The sequence below is a fragment of the Mus musculus genome, chromosome 16 (genome assembly GCF_000001635.26).
Source record: "Mus musculus strain C57BL/6J chromosome 16, GRCm38.p6 C57BL/6J".
In the NCBI taxonomy this organism is placed as follows: Eukaryota; Metazoa; Chordata; class Mammalia; order Rodentia; family Muridae; genus Mus; species Mus musculus.
In genome coordinates this window covers 13,861,074-13,876,568 of record NC_000082.6, presented here as the reverse complement: position 1 = coordinate 13,876,568, position 15,495 = coordinate 13,861,074, and the positions used below count along the sequence as shown (strand labels likewise).

The 15,495-nt window shown below is 41.2% G+C and overlaps 1 protein-coding gene and 1 pseudogene across 7 annotated transcripts in view; both read left to right on the top strand.

The window, feature by feature from the left end:
• Positions 1-15,495, top strand: part of Pdxdc1 (pyridoxal-dependent decarboxylase domain containing 1) — a 70,032-nt gene that overhangs the window by 26,608 nt on the left and 27,929 nt on the right. For all 7 annotated transcript variants that reach the window (XM_011246054.3, XM_011246055.3, XM_011246053.2 and 4 more), the window contains 3 exons: positions 402-591; positions 4,046-4,114; positions 6,688-6,766. In XM_011246054.3, coding sequence (XP_011244356.1) covers positions 402-591; positions 4,046-4,114; positions 6,688-6,766 — 338 coding nt within the window. The remainder of the gene's footprint in view (positions 1-401; positions 592-4,045; positions 4,115-6,687; positions 6,767-15,495) is intronic.
• Gm19150 (predicted gene, 19150) lies at positions 8,142-11,426 on the top strand (annotated as a pseudogene).

Here is a 15,495-nt window from a genome sequence, read left to right as displayed (position 1 = left end):
GTGTAAGTGGACCACATTTTCTGTATCCATTCTTCCATTGTGGGCATCTGGGTTTTTTTCCAGCTTCTGGCTATTACAAGGCCACTAAGAACAGAGTGGAACACGTGCCCCTGTGGCATGGTGGGACATCTTTTGGGTATATTCCCAGGAGTAGTAAAGCTGGGTCTTCAGGAAAATCTATTTCTAGTTTTCCGAGGAACCTCCAGATTGATTTCCAGAGTGGTTATACAGTTTGCAATCCCACCAGCAGTGAAGGAGTGTTCCTCTTTTTCCATATTCTCTCCAACATGTGCTGTCACCTGAGTTTTTGATTTTAGCCATTCTGACTAGTGTAAGGTGTAAAATAAAATATTTTTAAAATTTAAAATAAGAGTACATTAACATACAACATCTCTTAATAGGTACGAAAATGGATGTGCATATTTCCACGAGGAAGAGAGGGAAGGACTTGCTAAGATCTGTAGGCTTGCCATTCATTCTCGCTATGAAGACTTTGTTGTAGATGGATTCAACGTGTTATATAACAAAAAGCCTGTCATATATCTTAGTGCTGCCGCTAGACCTGGCCTGGGCCAATACCTTTGTAATCAGGTATGTAAAATTAAAAAAAAAAAAAAAGGTGGTTGCTATTTTTAACACCTCCAATATTTTTTTCATGTGTAAATGTGTATGCATGTTTTTGTATGTCTGTGTGAGTAGATACATACATATTCATGGAGGCCAAGGGGTTAATGTCAGGAGTCTTCCTCAAATATTCTTTCATCTCATTCGTTGAATCATAGTCTCTTACTCAAACCCAGAGCTTACTCTGTAGATTCCCTGTCTGTGCCTTCCAGGTCTGGCATTACAAGTGGATGACTAATCCCACCTGGCATTTACATAGGTTTCTGGGAATCCAAATATAGTCCTTACACTTGTGTAACAAATGCTTTACCTCTGAGCTATCTCCCCAGTCCCAAAGATAGAAGCATGCTATTTTATTTTATTTGTGTATGCATGAGAGTGTGTGTGGGTGTGCGCGCGTGTATTTGTGTATGTATTTGTGTGTGTATTTGTGTTTGCCTGCATGTCTGTATCTGTACAACATTTATGCAGGTTGCCACAGTGACCAGAAGAGGTGTAACATGCCCTGTAATTGATGTACAGGTGATTGTAAACATCTCAATGTGGCTGTCAAGAACCAAACCCAGATCAACAAGTGTTTTTTACACTTGAGCCATCTCTCCAGCCCCCAGAGATAGATAGTTTAAAGAAACTGTGCCATGTGGCTTCTTTTTGATTTGTATTGCTAGAGCTCAAACTCAAGGCTTCACATGTGCTAAGCAGGGGCTCAACATACTCAGCTGCACCTGTAGCCCCAATGCTGTGTCTTTTAAACTTTTTTTAAACACACTTTACTTATAGATGCATGTCTGTAAAGGTGTGCTACATTTGTGCTTGAGTCTGGATGCCTGGAGCTGTGGCAGGTGTTTGTAAGCCACCTGATGTGGGGTGCTGGAAACCAAACCCAGATAGTCAATGAGTATTTCTAAGCTCTGAGTCATCTCTCAAGCCCCTGTTCTTTAAACACTTAAAGCACATAGATTCACTTCTCTAGCTGCTATTTGTATCAAGTTGACAAAAAGATCTCTTTATATGCTTTTTTGTTATTATACAAACAGTACAGCACTGTGGGCTGGCAGAATGATTCAGTGCATAAAGGCGCTTGCTGCATAAGCCTGATGGCCCACACAAGGAAGCCTGACACACTGCCATACTTCTGTAATCCCAGCATGAGATGGGTATGGAGACAGGAGAATTGTACAGAGGCTTAGGCCAATTAACTTGGAGCATATAGCATGACGAAACAGAAAAGAGAAATAATGACTCCGTGGGCTTGTTGGTAGTACAACCATTCTAGAGTTTGGAAAGTAGAGGCAAGAGGACTGCCCAGATGTGAGCTACCACACCAGACTTTTCAGATGAGGTCTTATCCTGAGTGTAGCCCAGGCTGGTATCAAACTTACTTTGTAGCTCGGGATGGCTCTGAACTGGCCATCCTCTTTTCTTAGACTCCCAAGCACTAGGATTTTAGGCTTTTACACAAATCACTTTTGAAGTGGATTTTTATTTTGCTTTGTTTTTTAAGTATTTTAAGGAAGGAATGAAGTGTAGCTCAGTAACAGAGCACTTGGTCTAACATCCATAAGGCCCTAGGTTCAATCCCTGGCGTGGCCAAAGGAAAGCATACTACATAAAGTGTTTTCTAGAGAAAATGTGTGAATGAAGCACTCACTGTATGGGGTTTTTTTTTTTGTTTTTGTTTTTTGTTTGTTTTTTTCGAGACAGGGTTTCTCTGTGTAGTCCTGGCTGTCCTGGAACTCACTCTGTAGACCAGGCTGGCCTCGAACTCAGAAATCCGCCTGCCTCTGCCTCCCGAGTGCTGGGATTAAAGCCATGCGCCACCACACCCAGCTCACCGTATATTTTTAATGCTGCATCTGTTTATAGTTTCTAAAACTACCAGCTCCCTGTGCTTTGAAACTAAACATTAAGAATTTAATGTTATAAAATTAACTTGACAACTTTTCTCCATTTGTGGCATTGACTTTGCTTCTTTTTTTAAGATTTATTTATTTATTATATATGAGTACATTGTAGCTGTCTTTATACGTTCCAGAAGAGGGTATCAGATCTAATTATGGATGGTTGTGAGCCACCATGTAGTTGCTGGGATTTGAACTCAGGACCTTTGGAAGAGCAGTCAGTGCTCTTTTTTTTTTTTTTTTTTTAAAGATTTATTTATTTATTTATTATATGTAAGTACATTGAAGCTGTCTTCAGACACTCCAGAAGAGGGGGTCAGATCTTGTTACGGATGGTTGTGAGCCACCATGTGGTTGCTGGGATTTGAACTCTGGACCTTCGGAAGAGCAGTCGGGTGCTCTAACCCACTGAGCCATCTCACCAGCCCCAGTCAGTGCTCTTAACCCACTGAGCCATCTCACCAGCCCAACTTTGCTTCTTTTAAGCAATATTCTTCTGATAATCTATACTTCTTATTTTTTAGGGGTAGAAGGACCCATAAATAAGATAATGTTCTCGGGACTAGAGAGACCACTCAGTGGTTAAGAGCACTGACTGCTCTTCCAAAAGTCCTGAGTTCAAATCCCAGCAACCACCCATATGAGATCTGATGCTCTCCTCTGGTGTGTCTGAAGACAGCTACAATGTACTTACATATAACAATAAATAAATCTTTGGGTGGGGGGCTGGAGTGATGGTTCAGCGGTTAAGAGCATTGACTGCTCTTTCAAAGGTCCTAAGTTCAAATCCCAGCAACCACATGGTGGCTCACAACCATCCGTAATGAGATCTGGTGCCCTCTTCTGGAGTGTCTGAAGACAGCTACAGTGTACTCACATGTAATAAATAAATACATTATTTAAAAAAAAAAAAAATCTTTGGGTGGAAGCAAGTGAGCACCAAAGTTGGGGTCCTGAGTTCAATTCCCAGCAACCACATGATGGCTCACAACCATCTGTACAGCTACAGTGTACTCATATACATAAAATAAATAAATCTTAAAAAAAAAAAAGATACTGTTCTCTGAATGATTGAAGGAAGAATGACAAGTTACCCTCCTCAACTCAGAATGCAATATGCTTAGTTTTTGGTGTTTTGGTTTAGTTTGGTTTGGTTTGGTTTGGGTTTTTGGCATATTATAGACTATATTATTTAGAGAGGTTTAGATTGTGTCCTCCTACAAATCGTTTGTTAAGTCACCTTTTGGAGTGAGAGTTTAACTTTCCAAATGTCCTTTAATATATATTTATAAAACTTGAGGTCTTGAGGGGAGAGATTTTTTTTTTAAAAATCTTAAAGGCAAGGTCCTACTGTCTAGGCCAGGCTGACTTCATACATGTGACCTCCAGGCTTAGTAATAAGATAACACACATACACCATTGTACCCCCACTAAGATCTCTGTTTTTAAAGAATACTTTGTGGTTTGTCTCCACTGCTCAGTCTCATAGTCATAAGTAAACAGCGTGTTTCTTCTTGCAGCTTGGCTTACCCTTCCCCTGCCTGTGCCGTGTGCCCTGTAACACTATGTTTGGATCCCAGCATCAGATGGTGAGTTCCCCTTTTGGTTAGATGGTACTATAGAATTTCATTTTGAAACCATGTTTTTATTTTATCTGACATTGTGTTTGCTGGCTCCCAGATAGTTATTAGCTTACCCATTTATTGCCTCATTGCTCCCGTTGTGGTGCTATGTATGCCTTTGTATCTGAATGAAGGCCAGGCTTTGTAGCTCTAAAGGAATTTTGTATTACTTCATCACCTGCTTCTTGTGGAGTGGTGGGAGGAGGACTGTTTGGTTCTAAGGCCCCGTGTATGCTGAGTATATATTCTTCCCCAGCCCTTTCATCATCATGCATCCCAAGTAAGCATGAGAAAGGTGTTCAAGCTCAGAGCTTTAGCTAGCTATCACTGCTATCTAAGTTTTTGAGTGGGCATATTCTTTTGTCTTTTGTTGTGTTGAGACTAGGTCTTCCTGGGATCCCAGACTGGCTTTAAAACTGTGATCCTTCTACAATGTGAATGAGCAGATTTGAAATGAAGTCCTTCATTGTAATCTTAGGGTTAGTTTTTACACACGCAAGAGATAAATATCTTGACACTGAAGCAGAAAGGAAGGGAAAACTCTAGGATTCTGCATTTCTATTTTCAAAATAGTTTACTTGTCTGTGGGGAATGAGAAATTACTTTCTTTTCATGTAAATGTTTTGTTTGTTTAGTTTTGGTTTTCAAGACAGGGTACCGGGCTGGTGAGACGGCTCAGCGGTTAAGAGCGCCGACTGCGCTTCCAAAGGTGCTGAGTTCAAATCCCAGCAACTACATCGTGGCTCATAACCATCCTTAACGAAATCTGATGCCCTCTTCTGGTGTGTCTGAAGACAGCTACAGTGTACTTACATATAATAAATAAATAAATATTTAAAAAAAAAAAAAGGGCAGGGTACCTTTGGCTGTCCTATAACTTACTCTGTAGACCAAGCTAGCCTTGAACTCACAGAGATCCATCCACCTGCCTCTGCCTCCTGAGTGCTGGGATTAAAGGACTGTGCCTCTGCCACCAGTACCAGTTCCCAGCTAATGTAAATATTTAAAACTAGAAATATTGGTCTTGTATATGTAAAGTTTTCACCTTTAATCTCTTTTAATATTTCTAATTAGTTTATTAGGAATACAGATTTTTGTCATCTGTGATTATGGAAAGCAGAATTGTTATAAAAAATTTATTTGAATCGTGTAAAATTTCTATAGGAGGCATACTTTAATATTAATAATTTAATATTAATAAATAGGAGAAAAATAACTCAGTGATACCAAAGAGAGATTTAAAAAAAATCTCTTCTTGGAAAGGTTGTAAATGTGTTTCATGTGAACATTGAGTAATATTATAGGAGTAGTTTTTATTTTATTATTTTATATATATATATGACCCTGCCTAAAATAAAATAAAATAAAAGTTCAGAACTCTTAAATTTTTAAATCACAAGAAAACTAATGTTTTTGAGTGCTTCTAATATGCATTTTGTCCAGGTAGCATACAGTGGCTTTAAAATACTTTTCTTACACGTATTAATAAAGCTGAATCGATTTTAATGTTTTAAATCTGAAGTTCATGAGTAAATAGTTATCCTAACATAAAAAAATGATTTGAGTTATTAATTTTGAGTCATCTGTGCTTTTAGAAGTCACAGTTTTTCATTAACCATTAGCTTAGGTCTCTGTAGTGCTTCCTAGTGTGCATAAAGCCCTGGGTTTGATCCTGAGTACCATGTAAAACCAAACATGGTACGCACTTTCAGGGGGTGGAAGCAAGAATCAGAACTTCAAAGCCAGTCTAGGCCTTATGAAACTGGTGGTGGATAGGAGAGAGCTCAACTGGTAAAGTGCTTTTCAAGAAAACGTGAGGACCAGAGTTCAATCCCTGGAACTCACCTTTTAAAAATCACTGGTGTGGTGGCACTTATTCTTAATCCCAGCACTTGAGGAGTAGAGAAGGTGAATCTCCATAAATTCAAAGCCAGCCTGGTCTACATAGCAAGTTTCAGGCCAGTCAGAGTTACATGGTGAGATACTGTCTCAAAATAACAACAACAACAACAAAAAAAAAAAAAAACTAAACTAAAAAACCTTAGGGGGGCTGGTGAGATGGCTCAGTGGGTAAGAGCACCTGACTGCTCTTCCGAAGGTCCAGAGTTCAAATCCCAGCAACCACATGGTGGCTCACAACCATCTGTAACAAAATCTGACGTCCTCTTCTGGAGTGTCTGAAGACAACTAGTGTACTTACATATAATAAATAAATAAATCTTTTAAAAAAAAACCTTAGGGTCAGACATAGTGGCTCATGCTTGGGAGATGAGGTCAGGTTAATCCATAGGCCTTGCTGTATAGCCAGCACAGTCTATCAGCAAGCTCCAGGTCAGTGAGACACTGTCTCAAAAAATAAGCTAATTGGCTCTTGAGGAGCAACCCTGAGCTGGACCTTTGACCCCTATGCACATACATATGTGTTCTAGTAACCATATGTACATGCATTTGTGTGTATACATACACACAGTCATAGCTTATCAGTGTACACTTTTTATACTGGTTGTCTTATATTTTTGTGGTTTGTTTGCTGGTCCTAGGACGTTGCCTTTCTCGAGAAACTGATCAAAGATGACGTAGAAAGAGGAAGACTGCCCTTGCTGCTTGTTGCAAATGCTGGTAGGTATCATAATCTAGTATGTACAAGGCCACTGAGTACTTGGCCTACGAGATAGGATCTTGTGTTGTCAAGATGGGGTCTCAGTTCTATAGCCAAGGCTGGCCTGGAATTCATAGTTGTCCTCCTGCCTTGGCCTTGTAAGTGCTGATGTTAAAAAAGTGAGATGACCCTCCATCAAGGTGAGGCACTCTTGGTTTTGTTTCTTTGTTTCATTGATTGGTTTTTGAGACAGGGTTTCTCTGTATAGCCTTGCCTGTGCTGGAACTTGGATTTGTAGACCAGGCTGGCCTCCAACTCAAGGTGAGATGCTCTTAAAGCAACTAAAGAAAAGCTCCTAGAACTAATTTGTGAACCTAATAAAATTTCTAGATTTCTATCTAGCAACCAACAAATAGAAATCTAATTTAAGGCCAACAAGATAGATAGCTGAGAAGATAAAGATGCTTGCCACTAAATTGAATGGGCTGAGTTCCATCTCATGGTAAAGAGGGAACAGAACCCTGAAAGTTGTCCATCCGGTTGCACTCTTGTATGTATGCCCACGTGTACATACAAAATAAATGCAATAAATAACGTTGAATTTACAATGTCTTTTATGATAGCATCAAAAAGGATGAAACTAGTCTAGGCAGTGGTATTGCATCCCTTTAATCTCAGCACTTGGAAGGCAGAGACAGGCAGATCTCTGTGAGTTCAAGAGCCCCTGGTCTACAGGGCTAGTTCCAGAACAGTCAAGGCAACATAGAGAAACCTTACCTCAAAATACCAAACCAAATCATGAAAATGGGGCAAGGTGACTTAGCAGGTAAAGGTGCTTATTGCCTGATGATATATATCTGACAACCAGAGTTCAATTTCCCAAACTCATGAGGGTGAAAAGAAAGAATCCGCTCCATGAGTTATCCTCTGACTTCCACATTGGTGCCATGGCATGTGGGCACACACACATCTCACACGCTTATTATACACAGGCTAATAAATTTAAAATACTTAGTGAATAAATTTAATAAAAATATGTATAATATCTATGCACTGAAAAGTACAGTGTATTCCTGAAAGGTGGCGCACGCCTTTAATCCCAGCACTTGGGAGGCAAAGGCAGGCGGATTTCTGAGTTCAAGGCCAGCCTGGTCTACAGAGTGAGTTCTAGGACAGCCAGGGATACACAGAGAAACCCTGTCTCAAAAAACCAAAAAAAAAAAAAAAAAAAAAAAGGCCCAAATGTACTAGAGCATACATGTTAGAGACTTGATGTCAGTAAGTCATTTCTCCCTAAACAAGCCCTGTCATAGTCTCTGCATAATGAGTTCTAGGCCAGCCAAGACTACACTGCAATGGCTTATCTTAAAACAAAACCAAAAAAGAAAGAAAGAGGGCGTCTCTGCCAGGTCTGCACTGCTGCTTCCAACTGTCTCCTTGTGGCACGACCCTCGAGCCATGCTCTTCCCCCTGCGAGCGGCAGCGGGCTCCAAGGAGAGCGGCGGGCGCCGGGACAGAGGCGGCGCTTCCACCGCTGCCCCCCGACTGCTGTGACCCGCGTTCCACCCTGGGTCTCGGTGGACGCCCGGCCTCGCCGGCCATGTCGCCGGCCGTCCTACCGGCGCTCAAGCACCACGACTTCCTTCGGCGACCACCCGGCGGGGTGGCGGCGGCCAGGTCTCCACGGTGGCGGCCAGAGCAGAGGCTGCAGGAGCCCAGCTCCATGATGAAATTCTAGAACAACCAGACGCGGACATAGGACCGCGAGGGCTTCAAGAAGCGGGCGGCCTGCCTGTGCTTCCGCAGTGGGTAGGAGGATGAGGTGCAGTTGTTGAGTAGCAGTCCAGTGGATTGTCCCCAGAGGAGGGATGGTGCCAGAGGAGGAGCCTGGCACTGCTGCTTTGAGTGAAGTGTATGAAAAGGTTGGAGTCAAAGGAAAATTAGGCAGACTCCTAGGAATATTTGAGCAGATTCAAGACCAGAAGCACAGAACATATGTTTATGTTCTGACAGTTACTGAAATAATGGAAGACTGGGAATATAGGAAGAAAGAGAGAGTGGTTCAAAGTAAAAGATGCAATCAAGGTTCAGTCCACGCAGAGTATCTGGAAAAACTAAAGATGGGATGTTTTCGACCAATGGAAATTCCTCGGTCCCTTCCCTCCCAGATAACAATGCCTTGTTTGTGACTGCTGCACAGCCCTCTGGGGTGCCATCCAGTACACGGTAGAGGGTTGAGCCCCTCCCCCATCGTGTGGGGCTCTGCCACAGGAGAGGCTCTTTCACTTTTCTTCTAACACATCTGACTGCTGCTGGCAAACTCTGTATTTGCTATGCAGGGATTTCAAATAATTTGCATGTATTTCATCTGCTTTCAAGTCTTTTAAAATAAATAACAAAATAACAAAAATATTTTAAGATGCCAAAGACATGTGTAATTTTTTTAAAAGCCTTCATTGTACCCCATTACTTTGGTTTTCACTTTTATAACATTTTTAACATTTTCACTTTTGTCCACTTAACATTCTGTGCTTTATTTTGACAGATCAACTAGTTGTTTGGTATATTTTCTGCCCTAATTATTTTTTCTTGCAGTATCAAATAGGCACCAAATCTTTGTTGGAAATTAATGAAAAATTCTTAGTATTTAAAGAAATATATCACTCGGGAGGCAGAGGCAGGTGGATTTCTGAGTTCGAGGCCAGCCTGGTCTACAGAGTGAGTTCCAGGACAGCCAGGGCTATATAGAGAAACCCTGTCTCGAAAACAAGAAAGGAAGGAAGGAAGGAAGGAAGGAAGGAAGGAAGGAAGGAAGGAAGGAAGGAAGGAATGAATCTCCAAAACTTAAGTTTAAGAGCGTTGTATTCTCCTTTGTAAACTGCAGATTTGGCTGGTTTTGTATGGGCAGTCGCCTTTGACAAAGCACTTCAGCTTCCTATTTCCAAGAATTGTTCACAGCCAGAATTATGTCACAGTCAATGTACTATGACCGATTCCTCTCGGCCACAGTGATTTGATGTGAAAGAGTGAGCTGGGTTTTTTTAGGGAAAAGCTCAGCACAGCTCCTCCTGAAACTGTGTTTATAGAAATCTACTTAGCACATTCAGCTGCTACTTCCCTTCTTTGACATAGACAATCTTAGGGGCCACATTTCCCTCAATGGCGAGTGTTCTTTAAATATATTTTCAGTTTCTGATTTATTGACAACATTGTTTACCACAGGACTAGACTCTAACCTTGGGTGCCAGTCAGTGATCACTTTATCCCCTGGATAAAATGGCAGTTTTTTTGGCTGTTCTAGGCCTAAGACACTGTCTTGACTGTCAGTAAGCAACTTCTCAGTTAAGTTAGCTGTGGGGGAACTAGAACATTCGAGCCAAGAATTATTGTACCTCATCTTTGTGCTCACTCAAAATTGATCACCCCATAAAAGTACCTGTACTTCCTCCATGAAGTCCTGGAGGAAGTGACGGGGGAGGAGAGGAGGGAAAGATCTTTATCACTATTAGCCTTTTGTAAATACTCTAACTGGCAAGCATAAAACAGTAAAGTAGAGTTAAGACATTTGTTCTGTCACTTGTTAACCTTTAAGGTGTAATGCTGCTGCTGAAATGGGCGGGCCCTTGCCTGTAAGGAAAACTGTGCCGCTCTGAAAATGAGATAAGATCTTGGGCCACTGGTGCAGCAGAACTAAAAACATTAGCTTCCAAAGCAGAAGAACTCAGCCAGTAGTACTCATTCTAAATTATGTAGTGTAACCAAGCGTGATCATCCAGATCTTTTATATTTGTTTTGGTGCAGAGGTCATGTACTCCGGGTGTTTTAAAGAAACCCACAGGTTGACATTTTCTGTCTTTTTGTTTTCTCATGATTCTCTACAATCTCTCCATGTATTAAACACAACAGAGAAACTGGACTGTTTTGTATAATTCTTTGCTGCTTCCAGCAAATAAACCATCACAAGTGCTTACATGACACTCTCAGAGGTAATAATGCCTGGACCTATTTTATATGTAAAATATGTACAGTATTAATGTCAACCATCTCTTTAAAAGTTAGCCTATAAATATTGTTGTATAATTTCTTTAGTCAGAAACATTTGGACTAAGTCATGTCACCTGGGTCAGGATTTTCAGTGCCATTTAGCAAACTGTCTTTAGTCTATGCAAATAGCAAAGATTAACAGAATGTAACTGAATGTAGCTTCACTGTTAAATTTCACCTGTGGGTTCCTCATTATTCTTCTGGAATCCAGACTTGCAAGATATAAAGGAAATTGAATCTACTAGAGCTAGTATCTACCAGCCCAGCCACCTGTAGCGGGGAGACTGCTGTTCTTATTTGTGCAGTCGCTGAATAAAACGGAGCAGCCAAATTCTCCAGTTCCATGTGCCTCCTAACGTTTAAAAGAAAAGAGCAAAGTAACTTGTTAAAAATTGACTTGCAGAAAAGTAGAAACTGCTATGTGGTGGTGTAAAGAAATGGCATTTTCCCACTGAGTACAAGCCATCAGTTTTATCAGTCACACTGTATGAAGCAGCAAAGGTGGAGAGAAATGGGTATGTGTACAAGAATTGCTTTGCTTGTCTGAGATGTTTCATTCAAACTGTTGTAAGAATTGTAAGAATCTTGACTTTCTTTTTTACATTTGGAAACAGCAAATAAAATGGAACAAGAAAAGAAAAGAAAGAGAGAGACAGACAGACTTACTTGATTTGGAGCATCACTCAGTATATAGCTTGTGTTTAGCAAGTCCAGGGTCCTGGATTCAGGCCCCAGCAATAAGAAGCTTTTGCTATTTGAGAAGACCCGATTGAGCTGGGTATGTGGCTCATGCCTTTAATTCCAGCACTAGCAGTGCAGAGGCAGGTGGATCTCTCTGTACATTAGAAGCCAGCCTGGTCTACACAGCAAGCTCCAGGATGGATAGCCAGAGCTATATAATAGATTCTATCTCAAAAGCAAAAGCCCTATTAAGAAGTAAAAGCAAGCAGTAGGCTGGGAAACGTATTTACAAAACTTTTTTTTTTCTGGCATATGATTTATATCTAAAATCTTAACATTCTGTTCCACTTCAGTAATTAAGGTGACAGACAGCTTTAAAATGAACATTTGGATGGATAATTTACCACATGGGTATATAAACACTTTAAAGATGTTTAATGTCATTATCATTACAATAATACAGTTTAGCTCCATATGTTGGTCTATACTTAGATCATAGCTTCTAATTCCAGCACTTCAGAGGCCAATGCCTGAGGACCAACAGTCAAGGCCAGTCTGGTCTGAACAGAGAAACCATAGTGAGGTCTCGGATGTAGTTCAGTTGGTAGTTAGTGTGTGCAAAGCTCTGAGTTTGATCCTTAGGTCTAAGTGAAACAAAGGTGGGCAGCACCTGTCAGTGAGTCAGCACTCTGAGTATGTGGGCCACAAGTTTGAAGTTCAAGATTGGGTTAAGATGGATAGTGAGTTCAGGGTCAGGCAGTGTTAAAAATATAAGATAATAAAGTAAAACCACAATGAGAGCTCAAGATCTAGTTCAATCTTTGTCTGCTATGCCTTTGACCCTGGCTCCAGTCCCTCCCTTTGGAAAGGGACCCTTACACTGCTGAGGGAAAAGGTGCCTGATGCTTACAGGGGTCACAGCAGCTACATACATTCTTGGTAGGGTGTTGTGTGACAAAGTTTACTCCAGATAGGGATCCCACTACAGACCAAAGTCAGATGCCACTAAAGTCAAACTTGGTGAGCCAGTGAGTTTTATTGGGGTTTACTTAAAGCAGAAATGACTAAAAGACAGCTGCATCACCAAAGCCTACCCCAGCATGAGTGACAGCTCACAACACTGGCAACCTGGAGCACACTGCACAGCTTGCAGGCAGCTCAGTAGGTTGGAGTTGTCACAGTTCTGGGATCACTCAGAGATTTACCATGACCATGGATAAATTTTAATAAGAAGGGCTTTATTAAATACTGCCCTCATGACACCAGGACTGTAACTGAGAGCACTCCCAAGATGCAGCAGCTAGCCATATCAGCCCAGGGCATATAAAGGCGAAACCCACAAGATTACATGTATTCTGCCAGTGGATCGGCAGAGTCTTATTTTAACATCTTTATTTTGCAGTTATCCTAGTCATCTTTTTAGCAGAGTAATCAAGTTTAATTACAAAAGCAGAAATAGCAGTTAGTCTTATGACCTGTTATTTTGCAAGAACAGCAAATTTTACAAGATCTGTCAATTTAAGAGTAGTTTTCAACAGCTGGGAAGAAAAGAGCTTGACTGCTAGGGTACAGCCTGTAGAAGCTAGAGACGTATATGTTAGAGGCATTTTTTGCTTTTTGGTCTCAAGCGTAGTAAGTCTAAACTTTAAATGTAATTTTAATCATCACAGGATTCCTCTGTTGCGATCAAACTCTTCCAGGCAGCTCCACTGGTCTCAGAGTTGTCTTTGCTGATTTGCTTGTCTAAATCTTCTTTGCAGCTTGGCTCTGCTCTTCGGAGAGGGAATCTTAGCTTGTATTGTAATTTCTGCCAGGGAAGGGCCTGGTGAATCTGGTCAGTTTCAGGGACTTCCTGAAGTTCTTTTGAATTGTTTACCTTTCTGCTTATGGAGCTTCCCTTAAGGATAGATGTGTGACTTCACTGACCTCCACCTTTGACATTGATGAACCCACGTAAGAGCTGCCTCCTAATAAACCTGCCTTTATCTTCTTTCATCTGGTCTAATCAGGCCTGTATCTTCATCACCAAAGGAGAGAAAAAGCTATTGCACAGCACCACATAAAGTAGGCATGGTGGCACATGTTTCTCGGAGGAAATTGTTACACAATATTAGGATACAAAATGTTGCAGCCATTCAGTAAACTTGAGCAGTTGCTCAGAGAGCCAAATGTAAATCCTGTAATCCACTCATTTCTTACTGTAGTTTATCAAGGAGAAATGAAACAATCTCCAACCAAAGATTTCTATGCATGTGTTTGTTCATTGATTAAATAACTTGAGTGTTCTTCACGAGGTGAGTGGATAAGCAAATTAGGGCATTTGCCTACAGTAGGACACTAATCAGTAAGTACAAAGATGTGCTGGCCCCCACTTCAGTGTGGAGGAGCTTCAAAGGCACGCCGATGTACAAAGAATTGCACATGGTGCATTCTCTTGGCACCCTAGGACAGACAAGACTTGAGTGGAAGGAACAGATAAAAGATTGTTGGGTCATGAGTTAGGGAGGAGACCAGCTACAGTGAGGATGGAGAGCTTTTAAGGTAATAAAATCAGTATTGATCGTGACATTAGTTACATACTGTGAGCATGTATCAGCACTCATTGAACTATATACTTATATGAATGGGGTTTTTGTAAGTAAATTATATTTTAATCAAGTTGTTTGTCTAAAAAATGAGAACCATTGCTTCCTGTCTGACTTACCTTACTATATGTTTAAAAAAAAGCACAAATTGACCCATATTCAGTCACTTGATAGAGATTATGTTTAGCATGTAACTGAGTGACCTCCCATTGTGACCTATATTTATTCCCTCAATACATGCCTCAGAAATAGGCACTGCCAAAAGTATGAAATTACTCCAAAAGTGATCCAGTCATTAAACACAATCCTGTACTTTCATCTGGATAGAAGTATTACAGTCAAGGGTTACTTAATTCCGTAACCTAAACGTGTGGTATGCATGCCTGTGATTCCAGCAATAGAGGCAGAGGCAGGCAGGTCTCTATAATTTTGAGACCCGCTTGGTCTGCATAGCAAGTGCCAGGATATCCAGGGATACATAGAGAGACCCTGTCTCAAATAAACAGAATCAAAAATATTTTTAAGCTGGGCAGTGGTGGCGCAGGCCTTTAGTCCCAGCACTTGGGAGGCAGAGGCAGGCAGATTTCTGAGTTCGAGGCCAGCCAGGGATACACAGAGAAACCCGTCTCGAAAAACCAAAAAAAAAAAAAAAAAAAAAAGGGTTTTGGTACATGTCAAGCATTGTGTGAGTTTGAGGTCAGCTTGATACACATACTAAGTTCTAGGCAGGGCTCCATAGTGAGACCCTGTGTTTATGTGTGGGGAATGGTGCCTGTAGTGTTGTTCCTTGGGCACAATCTACTTTGTTTTATTTAGACCAGGTTTCTCTCTCACTGGCCTTGCCAGGTAATGCTAGGCTGTTGGGCACAATCTACTTTGTTTTATTTAGACCAGGTCTCGCTCTCACTGGCCTTGCCAGGTAATGCTAGGCTGTCTGGCCGGCAGAGCCCAAGGGTCTTGCCTATCTCTGCTTCCTACTGGGATTGCTATGTGCTGCCATCATGCCTGGCTTTTTAACATGAGTTCTGGGGATTGAACTTAGGTTTTCATGCTTGTGGAACAAGCATTTTGCCTAATCATCTCCCTAGTCCTCATCCCCCTTTGAGACAAAAGTCTCACGCTGGCCTTTAACTCAGGTAGCCAAGGATGACCTTGAACTTTTAGTCTTAGTGCTAGGATTACAAGCATGTACCACCAAGCCTACTTTATATGGTGCTGGGTGACAGCTTTTTCTCTCCCTTGGTGATGAAGATACAGGCCTGATTAGACCAGATGAAAGAAGATAAAGGCAGGTTTATTAGGAGGCAGCTCTTACGTGGGTTCATCAATGTCAAAGGTGGAGGTCAGTGAAGTCACATATCTAGGCTAAAGCAAGAGGGTTTTGTAGAGCTTAGGCAAGGAGTAAGGATGTATCAGGTAGGAGCTGGAATTGTGTCTAT